This window comes from Mchenga conophoros, linkage group LG7 (genome assembly GCF_057382185.1).
Source record: "Mchenga conophoros isolate Kocher_MC1m ecotype Shallow Benthic linkage group LG7, M_conophoros_male_GT1.1, whole genome shotgun sequence".
NCBI lineage: Eukaryota > Metazoa > Chordata > Actinopteri > Cichliformes > Cichlidae > Mchenga > Mchenga conophoros.
The window spans coordinates 32,807,898-32,826,537 of NC_140532.1; the positions used below are offsets into that span (position 1 = coordinate 32,807,898).

The 18,640-nt window shown below is 40.0% G+C and overlaps 1 protein-coding gene across 6 annotated transcripts in view; it reads left to right on the plus strand.

Annotated features, from left to right (window-relative positions):
- The first annotated feature begins 3,938 nt into the window (after positions 1-3,938).
- tcf4 (transcription factor 4) overlaps positions 3,939-18,640 on the plus strand; it is a 254,336-nt gene continuing 239,634 nt past the window's right edge. For 2 of the 6 annotated variants that reach the window (XM_085278939.1, XM_085278940.1), the window contains exons 1-3: positions 4,173-4,494; positions 4,825-4,863; positions 9,221-9,293. In XM_085278939.1, the coding sequence (XP_085135065.1) occupies positions 4,423-4,494; positions 4,825-4,863; positions 9,221-9,293 (184 nt within the window). In that variant the 5' untranslated portion in view covers positions 4,173-4,422. Of the gene's footprint in view, positions 4,495-4,824; positions 4,864-9,220; positions 9,294-18,640 lie in introns of all 6 variants that reach the window. The other 4 variants (XM_085278941.1, XM_085278937.1, XM_085278942.1 and 1 more) reach the window with 4 other exon arrangements.

The following is an 18,640-nucleotide window of genomic DNA, read 5'->3' on the forward strand; positions in this document are numbered from 1 at the left end:
GTTCAAGGTTAACATCCAGACAAAACCAAAATATGTTGTTTGAACTTCATGTGACTTCCCGCTGATAATGGAAGAGAAGCAGCAAGAGGCCAATTAAACCATGTCTTGGTGTCATTTTAAAGACACGGAAAGTCACCAAATTCCATTTAGTGTTAGCCATATGGGAAAAGAAAAGTGATAATTAGATATACAGTTGTGTAATACAAATGTAGTAAAGTGTACTAGACTAACTTGAACATTTGAGTGCTCGTCTTTTTTTGTCGTATTTGTCATTGTTTTCATTCTGGCAGCAGAACAAACTCTAAACACATTGTTGACATTTTATCACTAAATAAACTGAGATGGCTACCAGGAGAGCAAACACACCACTCAAAGTTCACCATTAGCATTCTACCGGAGTTTTGTTTATGCCCACTAGATGTATGTTAGTCTTAAATTCACTCTTCTTTTAGCTCTGGTCCAAAGCAGCATACTTCTATGCTGTTTATCACTTCAGATAAATGTTTAACCTTCCAAACTACCTAGCTGCTAAATGTGTCTTTTTTATATCCTTGTTCTGGGTATGCTGGCATTTTTACAAGGTTGCTGAGCATCAAATTAATATTTTCTGTTACAGTTGTGACTAAAATATATAAAGCATTATTGTGTATCTTCTGTAGTAAATCAGATCCGGTATAGTTGCAATTCAAAACCTTTACAAATACTAAAAAGAAATCAGAGAAACTGACTTGTTGTAATAATCATCCTGGGAACAAGAAGACTTGCTGTATTTCAAGAGTCTCCTAAGATTTCTCATCTAAAGACACTAGTTTTCTAAGGTTTGCAAAAAGCTTTTAGAGACATCTGTTGGATTTTTTTTCTGCAGCAATCACGTGATCACACATCTTCACCACACATCTGCACACAAATTCATTAGGTTCAGCATCAGGTGAGATGCATGCACGAAAGAAATGCATGTCCATGGCCCATCATGACATCACTCATTGTTTCCTGGACTGAAACATCAACATTAGTGTTGTGGCTGCCACCGTGTTGCTTTGTTGCAGTCATAAGTGACAATTTTTGAGTGGAGTGCCAAGCTAGCAAGCTCACATAGCTTCTTCGACCACCTGTAACAAGTGTTACAGGTGGTCGAAGAAGCATCTACAGCTGTGTTTTTATGCCGCATAAGTCTAATTAAAATGCTTCAAGGGGAACCAAAACCACAAATATGACAGAGAGATCCAATTAGAAGGCTCAGATTGATGGAAGAAGCCCCAATGACAGCTATCTGCTACATCTACCACAGTCTCAGCCTTAAATCCAAAAATGAGGTCTAGCTGTAAAATGTAGTGTGATCTAGCAGATGGGTTACTGTAACTCAAGGTGGCCTGGTCTGATGTAGCATGTTTTGTTTTACCTCACATGAATGGTTGGCTACATGTGCGCTACTTACCTAGGGAACACCTGGTTGCACTATGTGAATGTTACTTTGACATGCACCACCTACGTAAACATTGTTGCAGACCATGTACAGTTTTATGGAAACGGCATTTCCTGATGGCTGCGGCCTCTCTCAGTAGGGTAATGTGTCCTGCCATAAATCAAACATGGTTCAGGAATGATTTCCACCTTCAGGTCCTAGTGGAATCCACTATTTGTGTTTTGGCAGCAAAAGATGCACCAATACTATGTTAGGCAGGTGGTCACATGTTATGCCTTATAATTTAGACTTTCTTCTTTAGCTAGGCTGTAAACATAACTACAAAACTAAAGTTGGACTTTTCTACATGAGTGTATGTGTTTGACATGTTTTGGAAGCCACACTTAAGTGGCCATTAAAAGAAATGGCCTAACTTTTTCAGCCTCAGTCAAGAAACATTGTTGAATCTTCATTATTAAAACAAATTTCACAAGATGCATTCGTTCTAGTCACTGTAATTAGCCTAATTGTCCTAAGGGGACAGTTCCTGTAGTTAAAACATGGTCAAAGTTGCCCTAAAATCGCCCACTAATATCTGAAGTGAAAACTGCTTATTTCCTGTACCAGTCAGGGAGCTTGTCGTTCCTTCCGTTGGCCAAAGGTGTCACCAAATCAATCTGGAGTGAAATCTTTATTATAACTCAGGAAGCAGAGAAAGGTGTTCCTCTTACTGTAACCAAGCAGTTACAGGAGCATTACGTTTTACACAGTCCTGTTGTGTCTGAATTTAAACATTTTTAATATTGCATAACTTCACATGCGGACCCACTGATTCTCTTCTTCCTGCTGCACTATTATTCATATTTTTTTGCATCAGTATTAGATTAACAGAGTTTACAAAGAATAAACTAGGATCATTTACCAAGAAAATAAATTAAAGCTTTTTATTCTAAATAACCTTTTCTAGAAATCCATAAAATCCACTTTGTTTTACTAAGAATGCAAAAGACTCACTAAAAGCTTATTATGAATCAGTCTTTTAGTTGGTGGCACAGAGAGGAGCATTGATTACAGTTGGGAAAACTTGTTGCAATAGACATTTGAGGAGAATGTTATGTAAAAAAGACATAAAGGTTATAAACACACGTGATCATATAATTCTCAGTCCCACTTGTGATGTGTTTTCTGAGGGTCACAGAACAGGTGGAGGTTGGCAAAGCAGGCTCTCGCTTGTTGCTCGACACCTAAAAAAGACGTTTTAACGCAGGGCCCTTTCTGCAAACAGGATCATAGTATTAGCTTTTAATAGAGGACCCTATGGTGTAATTTCCTCAGTGCTTTACAAAAGAACACAAAGTAAAGCTGGAAAGAGAATCCAGTATGTCTGCCAACTTTTAAAAAAGTGGATTAAGAAAACTGTGGTGTGTTTACTGTCCACTTCATCTCCAACTTGACCTATCAACACCCTTTTTTAACATATGAATGGGTGACTCTTTTTTTTCTCTTATTTTATATAAAGTGACTTTTAGTTTGTCTGAGAGTAGAGGGCTGGCAAAAGGCAAACAGCAAGGGCAACAAATAAGCCTTTATGTTGTTCCTGCACCTGTGTGTGTGTGTGTGTGTGTGTGTGTGTGTTTTCCTGGCATTTTCTCTGTGAGAGCAACCCGCACATGCAGGGTGTAATTTGCAGAAATAGGCCAGTCATTTTATACCTGCAGGCTGTGGGCTGCACAAAGAGAGAGAGAGAGAGAGAGAGAGAGAATTACAAAGTATTTCCAGAGTAGAGAGTTTTGGTACTCTTGTAGTTTTAAGTGGTGACCCATAGGGGGGTTACCGTACAGGTCAAACACTGCACTTGTTTCATTGCAAACTCTAATGGAAAGACACGCAGAACATCAAGATTCATGCATTCATGGAGGGACATGAGCATAGACTGAGATGCACTAAAAGTGATTATACAATGAGTTGTAAAAAAACAAAGAATAAATTTATATTATTATTAAATAATACACAACATATTTAAAAGATTTATATTTTTTAAAAGTTGTATTTGACTGGATTCAAGCACAAAAGAGTTAGCAAACTCCGGAGGGGGCAAGAAGGAATAACCTTTTCCTTCCTCAATTAGCCCAATTAATCCAAATCAAACTAGCCAATCACCGCGCCAATCAATCAGCGAAACAAACCCGATTTTTCTTGGAGATTTATTTATTTTCCTGTGGATTTTCCGCTCTCTCCTGAAGCAGCGGCGGCAGCAGCAGCTCGGCGCTCGGCTCAGTGGTGTTAAACGAGACTGTAAGCTAGGTGGCCGCACGATCACATTTATCGCGCCGAAGCTGTGCCAGACGCACATGGGATCCGTCCTGCTTACCGGGGGATCTTCAGCACCGGCAGCCGAGCGGAGGGCACCGTCAGCCCGGTCAGGAGGAGCGCTCAGCCTGCCTGGACTCTTCCGCTGACGCAAAACAAACGCACAGACACACACACACAAACACACACACGCAGAACAAACACTACACATTTCGGAGGTGATATTCTTCCTTCCTGAGACACAAAGTGTTATTTATTTATATCGTATGCGAGCCTGACAGTCAGCCGCGGCGGACAAACTGCGTGTTAGCGCGGGGAGGTCGGACTTGTTTGGCAGGGGAAACACTGAAACACACGCGAAAAGACTCCCGTTCTGTCGCCCCCCTTCTTTTATTTCCTGTCAGTTTTTTTTCTTCTTCTTGCGATTTATTTCCTGCTGCCAAAACCAGGAACCCGGGACTGAACCCTTACTCCGAGGATGAAAGAAAACTAGATTTGCTTCGAGGCTTTGAGGTTGTTTTACTGGATTTATTTCGCTGTGGAGGAAAAGCGATCCGGGAGCGGAGCGGTGCGCAAAAAAGCCGAGGTCTTCCTCCTCTCTTCTCTCCGTCCTTTCTATCTCTCCATCTATCAATCTGTCTACCCATCCTCTTCTATCTATCTGTCTCTCCATTTGTTTCCATGTTTTAGGTCCGTGCGATTTTGCTAAAATGCATCATCAACAGCGGATGGCAGCTTTGGGAACAGACAAGGAACTGAGTGACTTACTGGATTTCAGCGCGGTAAGGAAATCCACCTTCTTCTCTTATCGCTAATATGAATAAAATGACAGGTATCATGTGAGAGCAAGCCGCAGAGGAGAATAAAGGCGTTCTGTAGGCTTTACATCCACCACTGTTTACATTTTTAATGTATGAGTTGCACGGCACATAGCCCAGCCTGCATATTTTAGCCTTCACTCAGTCTTTTAACTATTTGCACAAAAAGTTGTGTGTTTATGTAGAGTAACTTGCAGAAAGTCAGTGCATATTGTTGGTTTTGTGTTGTTTAATTTTTTTGCTTGTGTGTGCAGAGAATTGTGATGCTGCATTAGTAATTTTGTTGTCTTATAGATGCGAAACAGCGATTTGAAAATGTTCCCAACATCCATGGTAGTATATCTCATTTTAAGTCATTTTTTCCTTCATGTGTAGCCTGATTATTGTTGTTGTTGTTATTATTTTTTATCTTTCTACCCATGATAGGATTTAGTAAATGTTTTTCCTTTTTTCTATGTGACTTTCTAGGCTGCTCCATGCACTCTGCACCGTTTCGTACAGAATATTTCATGCAAATAAAAAAAAAAAGAAAAAAGAAAAAGGCTCGATGTTGAATCATGAACCTGCATGACAGACAGCTAGACAGCCAGCCGAGGAGAGGGAAATGTGTCATACTTTGTCCCCGCAGTGTAAATATTCCTGCAGCATTGCTGTTAAATGTCCAAACCCGCGATTGGGTTTGAAAGTGTGCGTGTGTTTTTAAAGAGAACAGCCTGAGTGGTGAACTTGACGGACAGGAAATAGAGTCCCCGCTCTCGCCCATGTTTTCTCTGCGCCTCTCCTCCTCTGGGAGCAACTTTGGTCTGAAGAGGAGGAGGAAGAGGGGGAAAAAAATCAGAAACACCCCTAAATGATGAGAGGGGAAAAAACTGACTTACATTAATCCGGTTATGAAACGTTGAGAAGCAGCATGAACACAATGGTATCATAATATCATAATAGTATTAGGGACATGGGTACAGTGATGCTGCATGACATGCAAATAGAATTTACCTGCAATGTTGTGAGTTATTATATTAATTTTAATACTGTAAAAGCATAATATCACAGCCATGGCCTGTGCATGCAAGTGACTTAACAGGAGTGTGCTACAAATAATTTTTGATGAGAAATATATCATAAAATATACATTTTTACAGGAATGAAATGCCAAAGAGAAGATAGTGTGCCTCATGACTGACTGAATGCACAGCTGAGGCCTGCTAGAAAATCTGTTGTTAGAGCCATGCAACCTACACATTAGTGTCTTGTAATGCACTGCCCTTTTTTATTATTTGAGTGCAACATGTTGATAAGAACTTGTGCATCAACTCATACAAGTTAACCCCTGTTGCATTTTTTTTTAGATTTAATAACTTCATACACACATCAGAATATGTCTATAGAAAAATTGTAATTATAGAACACACACTCTCTTAGCTAAGTAGGTCTCTATTTACCATGTTTACTGCAGAACTATCGTTAAAGTCCATGTAGAAGAATAAGAAGTGCCCAAAGTCGACGGAAATCACGACTAATTTCCAGTTTAGTGGCACACACAACATATTCAATTACTTTGGGAATAGTGGCATATATTTAAAAAGAAGCAAAATAAAAGGCTCAAATTATTTTACAAATTTTAATCCTGTACAATGGTTAACTGAATATTTTAAATATGATATATTTGATTAAATAAAATAAAATAAAATAGACTCAGTAAATTGATTTATAATTCCAATGGCAAGGAGATGCTGCTGTGATACAAATATTCTTCATAGTGCTATTATATCTAGTAAGCCGGGTTATATTATAAATGGTATAAAAGGTTGTTTAGATATTATATCATAGGTGCAAAATGCCGAAAAGTTCAATCAGAAGAGATAATGCATTAATATTAAAGGCATTTTCCCTGGTTTAAAAACTGAACAGGTTTTTAAGATATGTCAATCAGCCCGTCTTAATTTGAAAAAAAAAAATTCAAACAAAGGAGGGCAGCAGCAGCTAAAATGTGTCTCCGCTCATTATAAACGCAGACTGAACATTAATTTATTCAATCATCTGTCCTTACACGCCCACAAGCTGACACCAGCAGCTCAAAGCAGTTAGACTGGGATATCGATAGACCCGCTAATAGTCCGAGTTAGATCGTTTATCTCCCCAACGCTTGTTTTCCCTCTTTATTTGTCGCAGCTGTGAGAGAGATTGAATACACAAGCAAGCAACCTCCTTGTTCGGCAGACGCACTTCCAGGCCCAGCAAGCAGCATTAAGAACAGTGATGGATCAAGTGTTCGCTGCTTTGGGTCAGGGTTTAATTTATCAGAATTCTGGTTGATCTGAAATAAAACCAAAAGCCTCTCGAACGCCTTGACTTAGTACAGTCTTGTACCGTCTGTAAGTGTGAAGCTCGGAGTGTGTTTGCGGTCAACCATGCCAACACACGGGCCTGATGTTCATCCAGAGGGGTTATCTGTGAGGGTCAGATGTCTCACTTTGATAGCGTGAAGTGTTCTGTTGTAAAGCTTTACAGTAGCTCATCTCGAAGCACGGCAGGAATCAGTATTCAGCTTCAGTCTGTCTTAACGTGGGCTTGATTTTCCTGTAGATGTGTAGAGCAGATGGTGACTAGTTCTGATGATTATCTCATATGTTTAAGTCAGATATGAAGTAGATATGAAGTGTTTCATTCCAAAATAAGCCATCCAACATTTGGCAAAAGTGACACTTTAGAATGAAAACATATTTTTCACCAAGGTGAGCAGGCGATATAAGTGGTCCTGTTTATTTTTCACAGATGCTGAAAGAGGAATTTGATTTCTCTCCGCTTCACAAAAATAATCCCACAGTGTTTTGGAACACCAAGTCTTCATTTCAGTGTTTAGCTCTGAGCTGGGATTCTCTGATTAGGATTGAGTGCAGACCTAAATGTGTCCATAGCATCAAGTGGAAAACAGAGAAGGGCCAAAACCTTGCATCAAGAGGTGCTGACCAAAGTCAGGAATCTGATTTCTTGACTAAAACTCCAAAATAAAAACTTGTACATTGAATTTTACTTTTAATATCAGTGCCTTTGATTCCCTTTTTAAATTAGGATATGACATCATTCTGTAGATGATTTTATTTTGAATTATTTAATTATTTTACAGCAGCCAATAAAATTCAATCAGCACGATACCTAAGAACATTACATTTTCTTGTACCTCTCCTGAGGTTGACTGCAAATAATTTATTTTTTCTTATATAAAAGTGCATAAAGACAGGATTACTTTGAGTTCAATTTTCTTCTAAAATTTACACTTGCATTGGTTCTCTAAATTTCTATATATTTAAAAATGTTACTCTCTAAAGGACTTGAACGTTAGGGACTTGATCTGGACTTGGAGTGGGAACTTTGATTTAAGATACTGACTTCTGGACTCCCCTCTTCCCATGACTTGGAACTTTCATGTTTTGATGAAGGACTGGATTTGGGATTTGAGTTTTCACTTGTTGGACTTACGTCATCTTCTCATGATTAGGAACTTGCCTGTCTCAACATTGGACTGTTGACATGTTTGTTATGATGTGAAATATCTTCTCTGCAGGACTTGACCCTTACTCATCTTAACTCTGGGATCTTTTGACCTTGCATTGGGACTTGGCTTTTAACTTTTTGGAACATGACCTTTGACCCCTGGAACTTGCACATTTTGATGAAGGACTCGACCGTTTCACAAAATAATTCATAACATATTGCTCTTGATTTGGGATATGATTTTTCATTTGTTCGAGTGCACTTGCCCTGGACTTGCTTATCTTCTCATGGACAGGACTTAGACCTTGCTTGTCTTTACTTGGGACATGACTATGATTGCATCGATTTGGGTCTTTTGACTTACTGGAGCTTTACACTTGACCTTTGTTGGATTTAAACATGACCCTGGATTTACCTGCCAGTCTTGATGTAGGACTTGACTTGGACATGTTAGTCTTGATGTGGGTGTTGTTGCCCATATGTGCACATGCGTGACCTGGGACTTGTTTGTCTTCACTTGGGACTTGACTATAAATTTCTTGGCATTGTTTTGGATCTTGACATTTAACTTCCTTGACCTCTCCTGGGATATGATCCTGGACATACCAGTTAGTTACAAAATTGTTTTGCAAAACTGCATCTTTTTTTTCCTTAAAAAACAAAACAAACGGCATAAAATTCTTGGAAAGATGCATACATTGGTTTAATTTTCCTTACAGAGTTCCTGAAGTTCTTGTATAGCAATGAGAACTTCTGTGACAACTTTGACTTCTTGAAAAACAAATGGGGCATTTCTCAAAGTCAAGTGTTTGGCACTTGAACAGATGTATCTTATTAGTATTAAATCAACCAATACCCAGCCCTAGTCACTTTGGACACTTTCCTTGGTAACATCCACACAAAGATTCCTTCCAAAACAAGACATCATGCATTTAAAAAACAGACAGTATACCCTATGGAGAAAAAAAAAAAAGTGGGGGGGGGGGGGGGGGGGAGTACATGTTACCATTAAATTTATGACATTTCCTAATAAGACCATAATGAGATGAGGGGCTGACAGCTCTCAGCCAAATGTTGGATTGGCGTTTTGGAATGAAGCTTTTCACATGTAGCTGCATTGACGTTTCTGTAGAGATGTGTCTTGCTGTGTGCAGTGTCAGTGCTCTCGGAGGTAATGTGCACTCTGTTTGTCTTGTAGATGTTTTCCCCTCCTGTTAGCAGTGGAAAGAACGGGCCAACCTCCCTGGGGAGCGGACATTTCTCCGGCTCAAGTACGTCAGCTTTCTCTTTTTTTGTTTTTCCTCCCTCACTTCATCATCTTCTTTTTCTTCTTTTTCTCCTTCTTCTTCTGCTCTTTTCCTCAGCCTCCTCCTCTCCTTCCTCTTACACCTGCTCACTGCTGCTTTGTTTGCTGTTTGAATTTTCTAATGTGGGTAACAGTGTTCAATACGTGGATATGCAGTTTTTGGTTTTTATGCTGTGTTGCATTGTGGGTTACTTTATATTTCAAGCGGACTTGAAAGCCAAATGAGATTTGGCTTGACGATTTAAGAACACAGCTTACTCATACTGTTTATATTTTTACATTACTCGTATTGTGTACAAACAATAACATTGCTTGGTTTGATTATATGACTTTGAATATCCTTAAATCTGTCTCATAATACTTTCCTACATTGTTTGTAGAAAAATGGTCTCCGTATTATGTATTTTATTTAAACAACAAAAAACAAATCACCCAGTTTCTTGAATCCGGGGACATTGTTGTTTTTAACATTATTCAAAAAAGAGGAAGTAGATAATTCTCGAGTTAACTCACAATATTGAATTTTATTTTTATTGCCGCTTTATTTCACATTATATAAGTATATGAATGCCAATCTTGGATAAACGGTGATGTAATTTTTCTGACTTTTTTGGGAGGGGGGTCCCATCTGTGTTTCAGCTGCTCAGGTTCATTCCTGAAGGACACTTCCTGTTTTTCTGGTTTGCCGCAGTCGTTCTTTCCTTCCTGTGTTGTGGAGATCAGTTTGCTTTGTTTTGCTACGCGCTGGTAGTGTTTGTGTCAAACAGGCACGGTTTGGCTTCGTCAGCGGTGGAATGTGGTGGCTCCAACTTGAAAATGTGGATATTGATAATGCTGATTCATAATGTTGTGTCTGGCTTTTACCCTCAGTTCAGTCTGATAAAGTGTTTTAATTCATTCAATCAACCATTTATTCAGTTTTGTTAAGGAGTCTGTGTTTCATTCATTCAGCAGGTCAGTGATTAAATATGGCACACAGTCACTGAGTGCATCAGCGAGGTTGTAAACTGGTCAGAGAGTGAGTCGGTGAGTCTTTAGGTATGTCATGTTATTGATTCATTCATCCAGCCAGGCAGTTATATTCTTAGTAGGAAGTACTTCAGAGGGTTGGGTGTTATTTAAAAGTTTTTCACTCAGCCAGCGTCAGTTCATTAATGGGCGACTGCCAATATATCCTCAGTGATGTGTCTGCTGTGCATCATCCCTAACCCCCTGCATATATACGCTCAGAGAAGTAAATACAAACCACCCATTACTTTTTTGTTTCAAACTGATCGATAGATACCTTTTAGCCACTACATGAAAAAGCATGAGGTGATAACACATGTTTATTAAATGATCAGTTGCACAACCTGCAACTTGTATGGTGCTAGTAACACCATGCTGACCTAGGGAATGTGGACTTCCACGCTGGCACACTTCCACACATTTACCTGTACTGAACATCAGCCATAAAATGCCAGGTCACCACAGCTACATTTTCTAGTGTGTAAACCTCTCCACTATTCCCCGACACAAAAAAAAAAAAAAATGAAAGAAGCATCACCTTGTAGCACTGCTCAGCTATTGCACTTATCACAGAGTTTAATTTTCAAGGAGTTAAACCAGAAAACTGGCGAAATAAATTATGCAAAAAATGTGTTAACTGAACCGTTAAGTTAGCAGTTGATTTATGTTAAAGTAGTGCTAAAGTTTTGATTAAGTAGTAATACTATTCTGTCATCCTAAAGTTAATTCAGCCTCTTAGATTTATGGTGATCCGCTGATGACAGGCAGTCAGGAATATCAACCTCCACGCAGAGACTCATTTATTTGGAACAATAATCAGTCTCAGTCCTTCCACAAAGGTTTATTAGATGCTTCAAAGCAGCGTATGCCATGCATCTTAGAGCTCAGCATTACTAAAAGAAGACAACAGTAAAACTGCTGGACCAACATGGCCTACTTTAATTTAGTATATTCGTTTAAATGTTCCCATGCTAATAACTCTGGACTTGATCGACTGTCAACTTGACTTTAGTGAGGTGCAGAATTAAAAGAGAAAATTGAAAAAGCAAAATATTGTGTATTCTGTCCCAGTTTGCCAGTTTTACCACTGTTACATATGACTTCTCACATTGTGTTAGCTGTAGGTTGTGTCTTTTGGGGGGCATGGCCACAGTTAGCCAGCTTAGCGTTTTAAGTTAGAGATTACAGTGTAAGTATAGTCCAGTCATTTATTGAATTTGTCACTTGGTTCTTATTATATCTGTTTTGCTCTTTGTTTTTTTGTATTCAGGATTGCTTGTTTGTTTGTTTTTTCATATGTATGGGAAGAATGGAGCTGGAGATTATTGGATTGGATCCTTTCTGAGCTGAGCATGAAGTCAAAGTTCTTGATTTACTGGCAATCTACATTGGTACCCCACCCATTGTATGAAAAGTGAGCTTTTTTCAATGTGTGTCTGGGATGACCCTTAGAGATACGGACATCTGAGCAGGATGCCTCCTGGGCTCCTAGGTGAGATGTTTCAGGTACGTCCAACCATGAGGAGACCCTGGGCCTGATCTGTCGCAGGAATACCTCGGTGTACCACCAGAAGAGGAGGAGGTGATCAGGTCCAAAGGAGGTCTAGCTATCTTTGCGTGGACTGTTGCCCTCTTGTGCAGCTCCTTCTGCTAATGAAAAGTAGAAAGATAGATAGATAGATAGATAGATAGATGGACGGGTGGTCTTAATGTATCCAAGATATATTCAGAAAGGGCTGAAATCCACTTATTGAAATTGCCTCCTGGGGATATCTAAGACCCATTCTGGCCAGATCTAAGACTGAAAGCAGATTAGGGCAATAAACTTGTACTGTAGCTGTTTTCCATGAAAATGATTCATCCATTCATTTCTGCTCCTTTGTGGTTAGCCATTACCCTGTTAAATGAGCAAAGCTATTATTTTTGTTACCAGACATCTTCTTCAGCATTACTCTTCTTCTCTTTTTTTGTTTAGCAGTTTTGAAACAGCTTCAGCCTTTGGAATGGTTGAGACTTTTGATCACATAGGCTGACATGCACATATGTAAAAACATATTTGCTCCATGATTTTATCAGTTATCTTCATGAAAAATAATGTTACTGAGGTGCTGTAATTAATTGTAATAGTATCCTTGGAAGTGCCTGCTATGCTTCTGTTCTGGTTCAGCCAATGAAGTGAAAGGATGAAAAAAGAAGGCAGATGCTGTCCTGTGCATCTTATACTGTATGTTGATAACATTTGCAATGGGTACGTAAAACAAATTTGCATTACTCAGTGAGGTGCATTCATGTTAATAAGCACACGCTCTCCACCTTTTGCCACCTCTGTGGTTGGATGCATCGTTCTTTGCTTTGAGATCACATTGTATGTTTGGGTGCATTTTCCTCATGTGTTTCACAGGATTGCATTGCGGTATGTCTGGTGTATGTTCGGCAGCATCTGCAGTGTTTATTAATCAGCCTTCAGCCACCATACCAGTAGGATACTTTCTGTTTAAAGTGTTTTCTGGAAGGTCTTCACAGAAAACAGCCGGGTCCTTTCTGTTGCTCCCGCTCCTGTTATTTGCCTCTAAACGGCGTTCGGAAGCCATTTTGTTAGTTGGCTGGAATACAGAGAGATGGCGAGGCATCTTCTTTGTTTACTGCTTCGTTGTGTGGTTGTTGTTGTTTGTGCTCCGCGGTTTCGGTGATGTTGTTTGCTCCTGTGCCGTGCATACAAATGCGAGGGAGGACGACAAATGTTACGATTTTTGGCAAAAGAAAAAAAAAGTGAATTTGTAGCGTTTTTTAGGCCTTAGGTTTGCTGCCTCAAAGTGTATCTTCATGTTAGGATTGTTGTTGTTTTTTTTCTTTTTCTTTTGATACAGGAACACACCATGGAGTCACACGCGCATACGCTTACCCTACTATACAAATCACACTGTGTTTCCCATACACACACATCTAAATATCCTCGTGTACACACACGTGCGCGCGCGCTCTGCTCACCCCTGCTGTGGCTTTTTGCAGGCCTCGGCATTTTGATGAGCCTGGTGCTGTTTGTGAATGCAGCTAATTAGAACTCTATAGACCTACACAACCATGAGAGGAGCGGTTTCCAAAGGCTGGGTTGAGGCCATAGGCTGGGACGTGCTGACATGGAATGGGGTCCATTCACTGTAGACTGACAGGAGTTACTCTGCTTTGAATGATGCACTTTCATACATTTGAAATTTTGTGTTCATGCTCAGTCCTGTAAAGTATTTACTTCTGTTTGTAAATGCATACCTTAAGCTGTTTATACTCTTCCAGTTAAAGTCACATAAATGATGATTTCAAACTTTGATCGTACAAATTCTTGATGTTTCATAAAAAGAGAACTTTGTGTTTCTTCACACAGCCAGTAAGTAGGCCTACCTAAAGTTAGACTTTAGGAAATTAAGATTTCTATTAGCTAATTTTCAATCAGTTTCTTTACTTCTCTGCCATAAAAAATTGATGGGACATTGTTGTCACCCTGCTGAGTCAAAGGTCAGGGGACGTGGACACCTAAGTTTGTGAATGCATCAATGTCAAATTGGTGCCATAGGTGCATCTACTAAGAATCTCAGATGAGTTCAAATCTCAGTAATCTCCACCTCGCAGTCAGGGGTCAGGTCACGTTTTCTGAAAATCGGGAAAACGGTGGCACATGAGATTGACCTGTATATTAGCAGATTAGCAGATGCCAAGTGTCGGCATCCTTGTTTAAAAAAAAAAAGACTCTACAGTAATATAGAGAAAATCCCAACAGTCAGACAACCGTCTCTGAGCAAGCAGTTGGGCAACAGTGGAAAGGAATAACTCCCCTTTAACAGGAAGAAACCTCTGACAGGACAAGACTCAGCAAGGTGAATGTTGCTACATTCAACCTGCTGTTAGTTAGCAAGCTGATTTACACTCACTTACTTAGAAAAGACATATGAAAAGGATCTCTTCCAAGCCTTTTTAGGGCATCGTTTAATTGTACCCTGATGTGAAATTTTACTTTAGTTTGAGAATTAAATGGACCACTGATCACCGAGCAGTACCTGCTTTCAGTACAGTTTTTGATCTTTGGTTCTGTGGGCACTGCTCCACAGTAATTCACATTTCCACTAACACATGTCTTTGTGTTTAAATTCCTATATATCCTAACTAAAGAAAGTAGCCCGTCCTGTAGAAAATAGGTGGTGAAGGAAAGTTTGGATGTAAGAAGAGCCTGGAGGTGTTGAATATAAAAATAACGTCTCAGTGAGACGAGGCAGAGGGCTAAAAATATTTTGTAGGATTTGGTTTATCTGATGCTTTTGAGGATAAGGAGTGACATTTTCCCAACCATGTCTTTATGTAAAGATTGAACTCTGAAATGACAGCCTTCACACAAAGCTGTGAATGTACCTCTCCGTGTAAGCCCTTGTATTTCTGCCCATAAATTCACCTTAAAACACAAAAGCATCTAAACATGAACACCGCACAGTCTCGGCTGACATGCTCAGCCCACGGTCATCACCAACCAGGAAGTGGATTAGGCGTTTTAATTATTGAGAGATTTCGCCGTTGTTGTTGTTGTTTATTTTGGGATCATCCCTGGAAAGATAATGCACACTTCAAACTCGGTGTGTGTGTGTGTGTTTCTAATCTCCTCCTGGATGAAGCCGTTCAGTGAGCGGCTTCACTCTGCCTGTCAAAACCACCGCCGCTGCCACCACTCGTCTATTTCAGGTCTTGGCTGGTTTTGGTGTTTTCCTCTTTTTTTTTTTTTCTTTAAAAAAAAAAAGCCGTTGTAACCTCTCAGATCCGCTGTTTGTCTCCCTGTCAGTGGTGTTGGAAGGCGACCGAGATGTGTGTGTGTGTGTGAGCGAGCGAGCGAGAGCGTGTAAATGTGTGTGTCCTCAGCAAAACGAAGGTTGAGCATTAGAGATTTGAGGCATTGATTTTTGAATTGTCTGTCTGAACAAGCAAATATGTGTGGGCAGGTGTTTATGTGTGTAGTTGGGACCATGGAGGGTGGGGGTGGGAGGAAAGAGAGGTTTGGCAGTGTGAGGGCAAACCATCAACCCTGCTGTCATGTGTCTTAAAGTTGGCACTGAGAGATGAAGGAAGTGTTTCCTGGAAGCAGAAAGAAACAAAGGTGACAGAGGAAGGAAAGAAGGAAGTAAGGAAGAAACAAAAGAAGGAAAGAACAGAATAAGAGGAATTTTAAATAATTGGACACAGAAATAAAATCAAATTAAGATGAAATAAGAAATGAAAAGTTACGCAAGTAATAAAAACTCAAAGAAATTGTGTAGTAAGGAAAGTAAACAAGGGATGGAGCGGAGCTAATGGAGAAGTAGGAGAGGAAGGGGTAACAATGAAACGGAGAGAATGAGGGAGAAATTTTAGAGGGACGTAACATGAAAGAAAGAACCGAAAAAAGTTGAAAAGTTGAAAGGAAGCAAGAAACAAAGGAAATGGAATATAAAGGGTTAATGGAGAACTGATTAAAAAAAGTAAGAATTTAATGGTGAGTGAATGATGGACAAAAAGAACAAAATTAGATGGTAAATGTCAAAAGAAACACAGGAAATACGAAAAGGGACAAGAAGGCATAACTATAGCAAGAAGGAAAAGAGTGAGGAATAAGAGAGGAACGATACTACTAAAGGCGTTTAAGAAAAGACTAACACGAGGAAGGAGGGAACTGATGAATCAGTGAAAGGAAACAATGGGAAAAGGAAAAGGGAAGGGATATGAAGAAATTAAAGATAGTAAAGGTTAGCAAAGAACTGAAACAAGGAAGTATAAGACAGACAGACAGAAAGAAGACACATTTTGAAGTTTGGTGCTGGAGTGACTCAAACCAAGACTGGGATTGGTGTCCTGTCCTTTATCATTTCATCATCATCGTCAGTATTTTAATTATTAATGGGCTAATTTCACTTGCTGTGTGCTTTTATTTAAGGAATACTCACAGGTTGTGTTGCTTGACTTCATCAGAAAACCAGCAAACTGTCTTTTTTCTTTTCTTTTAATGGGTTTATTGTAAACCTTTTCTGACCTCTTCAGAGAGGCAGGACTCATCGGCCTGGTCACCAGGAGGGTGGAGAAGAACTGTGTTGCTTTCTGTGGTGCCAGCAGAATACATGACATCACTAATGTTATGGGTTAAGAGGTTACTGTTATTTCCTGGATTTCCTGGAGTGGACCAGGCCACTCAAAGCCAACATCAGAACCTCCACATGAGTTTATACATGTTTTGGTATATATTCCTAAAACACTGTAAAGTACTGTACTGTAGTTTTTAAACAATGTTTACTCTAAACCATGTAGTTGCACATGCTCATGGTTCTAAAGAAGATTCAAATGAAACAGTCTGAGGCTGAAAGCAAATCTTCCTTAAATATGAGCCAAAAACAGCCACCGCAGTGTGGCTTACTGTTGGGTTTGTATGACATTTTGGACAGCTCCTGAGCTAGATGGCACTGAGAAATAAGATATTCCAATGTAAATATACAAACAATACTTTTGAGAAGAACAAATCCATAGCTGGTTGATGTTTCTCTTTTCATTAGATTTGTTGGGGGGAGAAAAACATCAGCGTTCCTCCTTTAAAAACATCATCTCTTTGAATGATCGCCAAATCAGTAAGCTTTATCCCGTTTTATTTTTGTCCCACCTTCCACCCCAGTGTCTTCTTTCTTTTCCTGTCAAAACCAAAGACAAACAGAAGAAGAAAAAAAACGCAGCAGCTCTGTCGCCTTTGCCAGTGAGCTTCACGCATTAGCAGAGAAATTTGGGCAAGGGCAGATACAGCCCCGATGGCATGCCTGATTTTTGTTCTCCTAATTGGCATAGCTTATTAAGTCACAGTTCACAGCGGAGAAAAAAGGGGGTTGCTTTAATAATATCCCCTCTCCCGTTTGATTTGATGCACTTGTACCGAGACAGATAACGCGCTTCAGCGCGGCGAGTGACGCCCCCACCACCACCCTCTTGTCTTTATTCAGTCAAATCTGCCTCCGTTACGCCCGTCACTCAAAAACACCCCGGCTGGTCGCTTTCAAAATAGAGATGGAGAGCAGGAGCCAGTCGCTCAATACCTCACCCTCCCACCTTCTCTCTGCCTCTGAGGCTGTTAAATTGTCTCATTTCCCCGGCAAGGCGATGCAGAACGACTCACAAAAACACCCAACCATGCTCTTAATTGTGGTGCGGATTAGGGATTAATAGGCGTTTTTAGCCATAATGGCAAATATTATTAGCCCCATTTGCTTTTCTAATGCTAATAATGACTCTGCTAATAATGGCAGTGATTTCAAGGTTAGCGCCTGTAAGTACTCGGCATGGATTTGTGTGCTTTTTCTTTTTCTCAAAGCTCAGGAGATTGACGTGCCACTTGCTTCGACGGGCCGGCTCGCTACCGAGTCGGAGCTCCATATGTTTTCCCCGAAGACGACACTGAAAGGTTAGGGGCTGGGCTGAGATCTTAAGTTTAGAGTAGTCTTGCTTTTCTCAGTTGCCACTGAGCTTGGTCCAGTTAACATTTTTTTAAAATTTGTTTCTGTGTTTTGGGCTTTGCTTTCAGCAGAAATGGATTAAAAGAGGAGATCCAGATCCTCTGTTTCTGGTGACTTGGTGAGATAAGCTGATAATCCAGACTTTTTGTGTGAGTTCAAGCTAACTTTGTTGGGTAGTTGAGAGGTGAGGAGTTGCAGCTAACTTGTTGTTTAGGCTTGCTTTGGTTATTGTCAGTGAAAATGTATGCAGATGCGAACTGATCCAGTGCTTCTGGTTAAAATAGAATAATTTTCTCTTGCTAAACTGAATTCTAAAGCTTTAGTTTGAGTTTATTTGACTGTGTTTCGATCAGATTTTTGTTTCAAGGTAGGAACAGTTTCTGTCATTGTGAGCTAGTTTTCCAATGGTCATTGGTTCTTACCATCCGGTGGTGTTTCCAGTTCAAAAAAGAACAATGCAAACTCATGTGTGAGACTTGTGCTGAAAGCATTTTCTTCTGGGCTTGGTGTTTGGTTCAGTTTAAGCACCAAAGTCACCTGTAAGGTTTAGGCTTCAGTTACGCAGGCTTAGAGACTAGTTGCCGACCACTGGTCTGAGATAAAAATGTATATTTCCTCACCATTTGCGAGTTGTTGCTGGAGGTTGCTGTGGATTTTTTGCCAAAGCCCCATCACTTAGGCCTAGAGACCAGTCAGGGACCTCCTGCCTCCTTTCCCAGAGTTTATTAAGCAAACTGTTTGATTAATGGTTTCAGGAGGTTGCCGGCAGTTGCTAGCTTAGTTGCTTAGTAGTAAAACTGTGAAA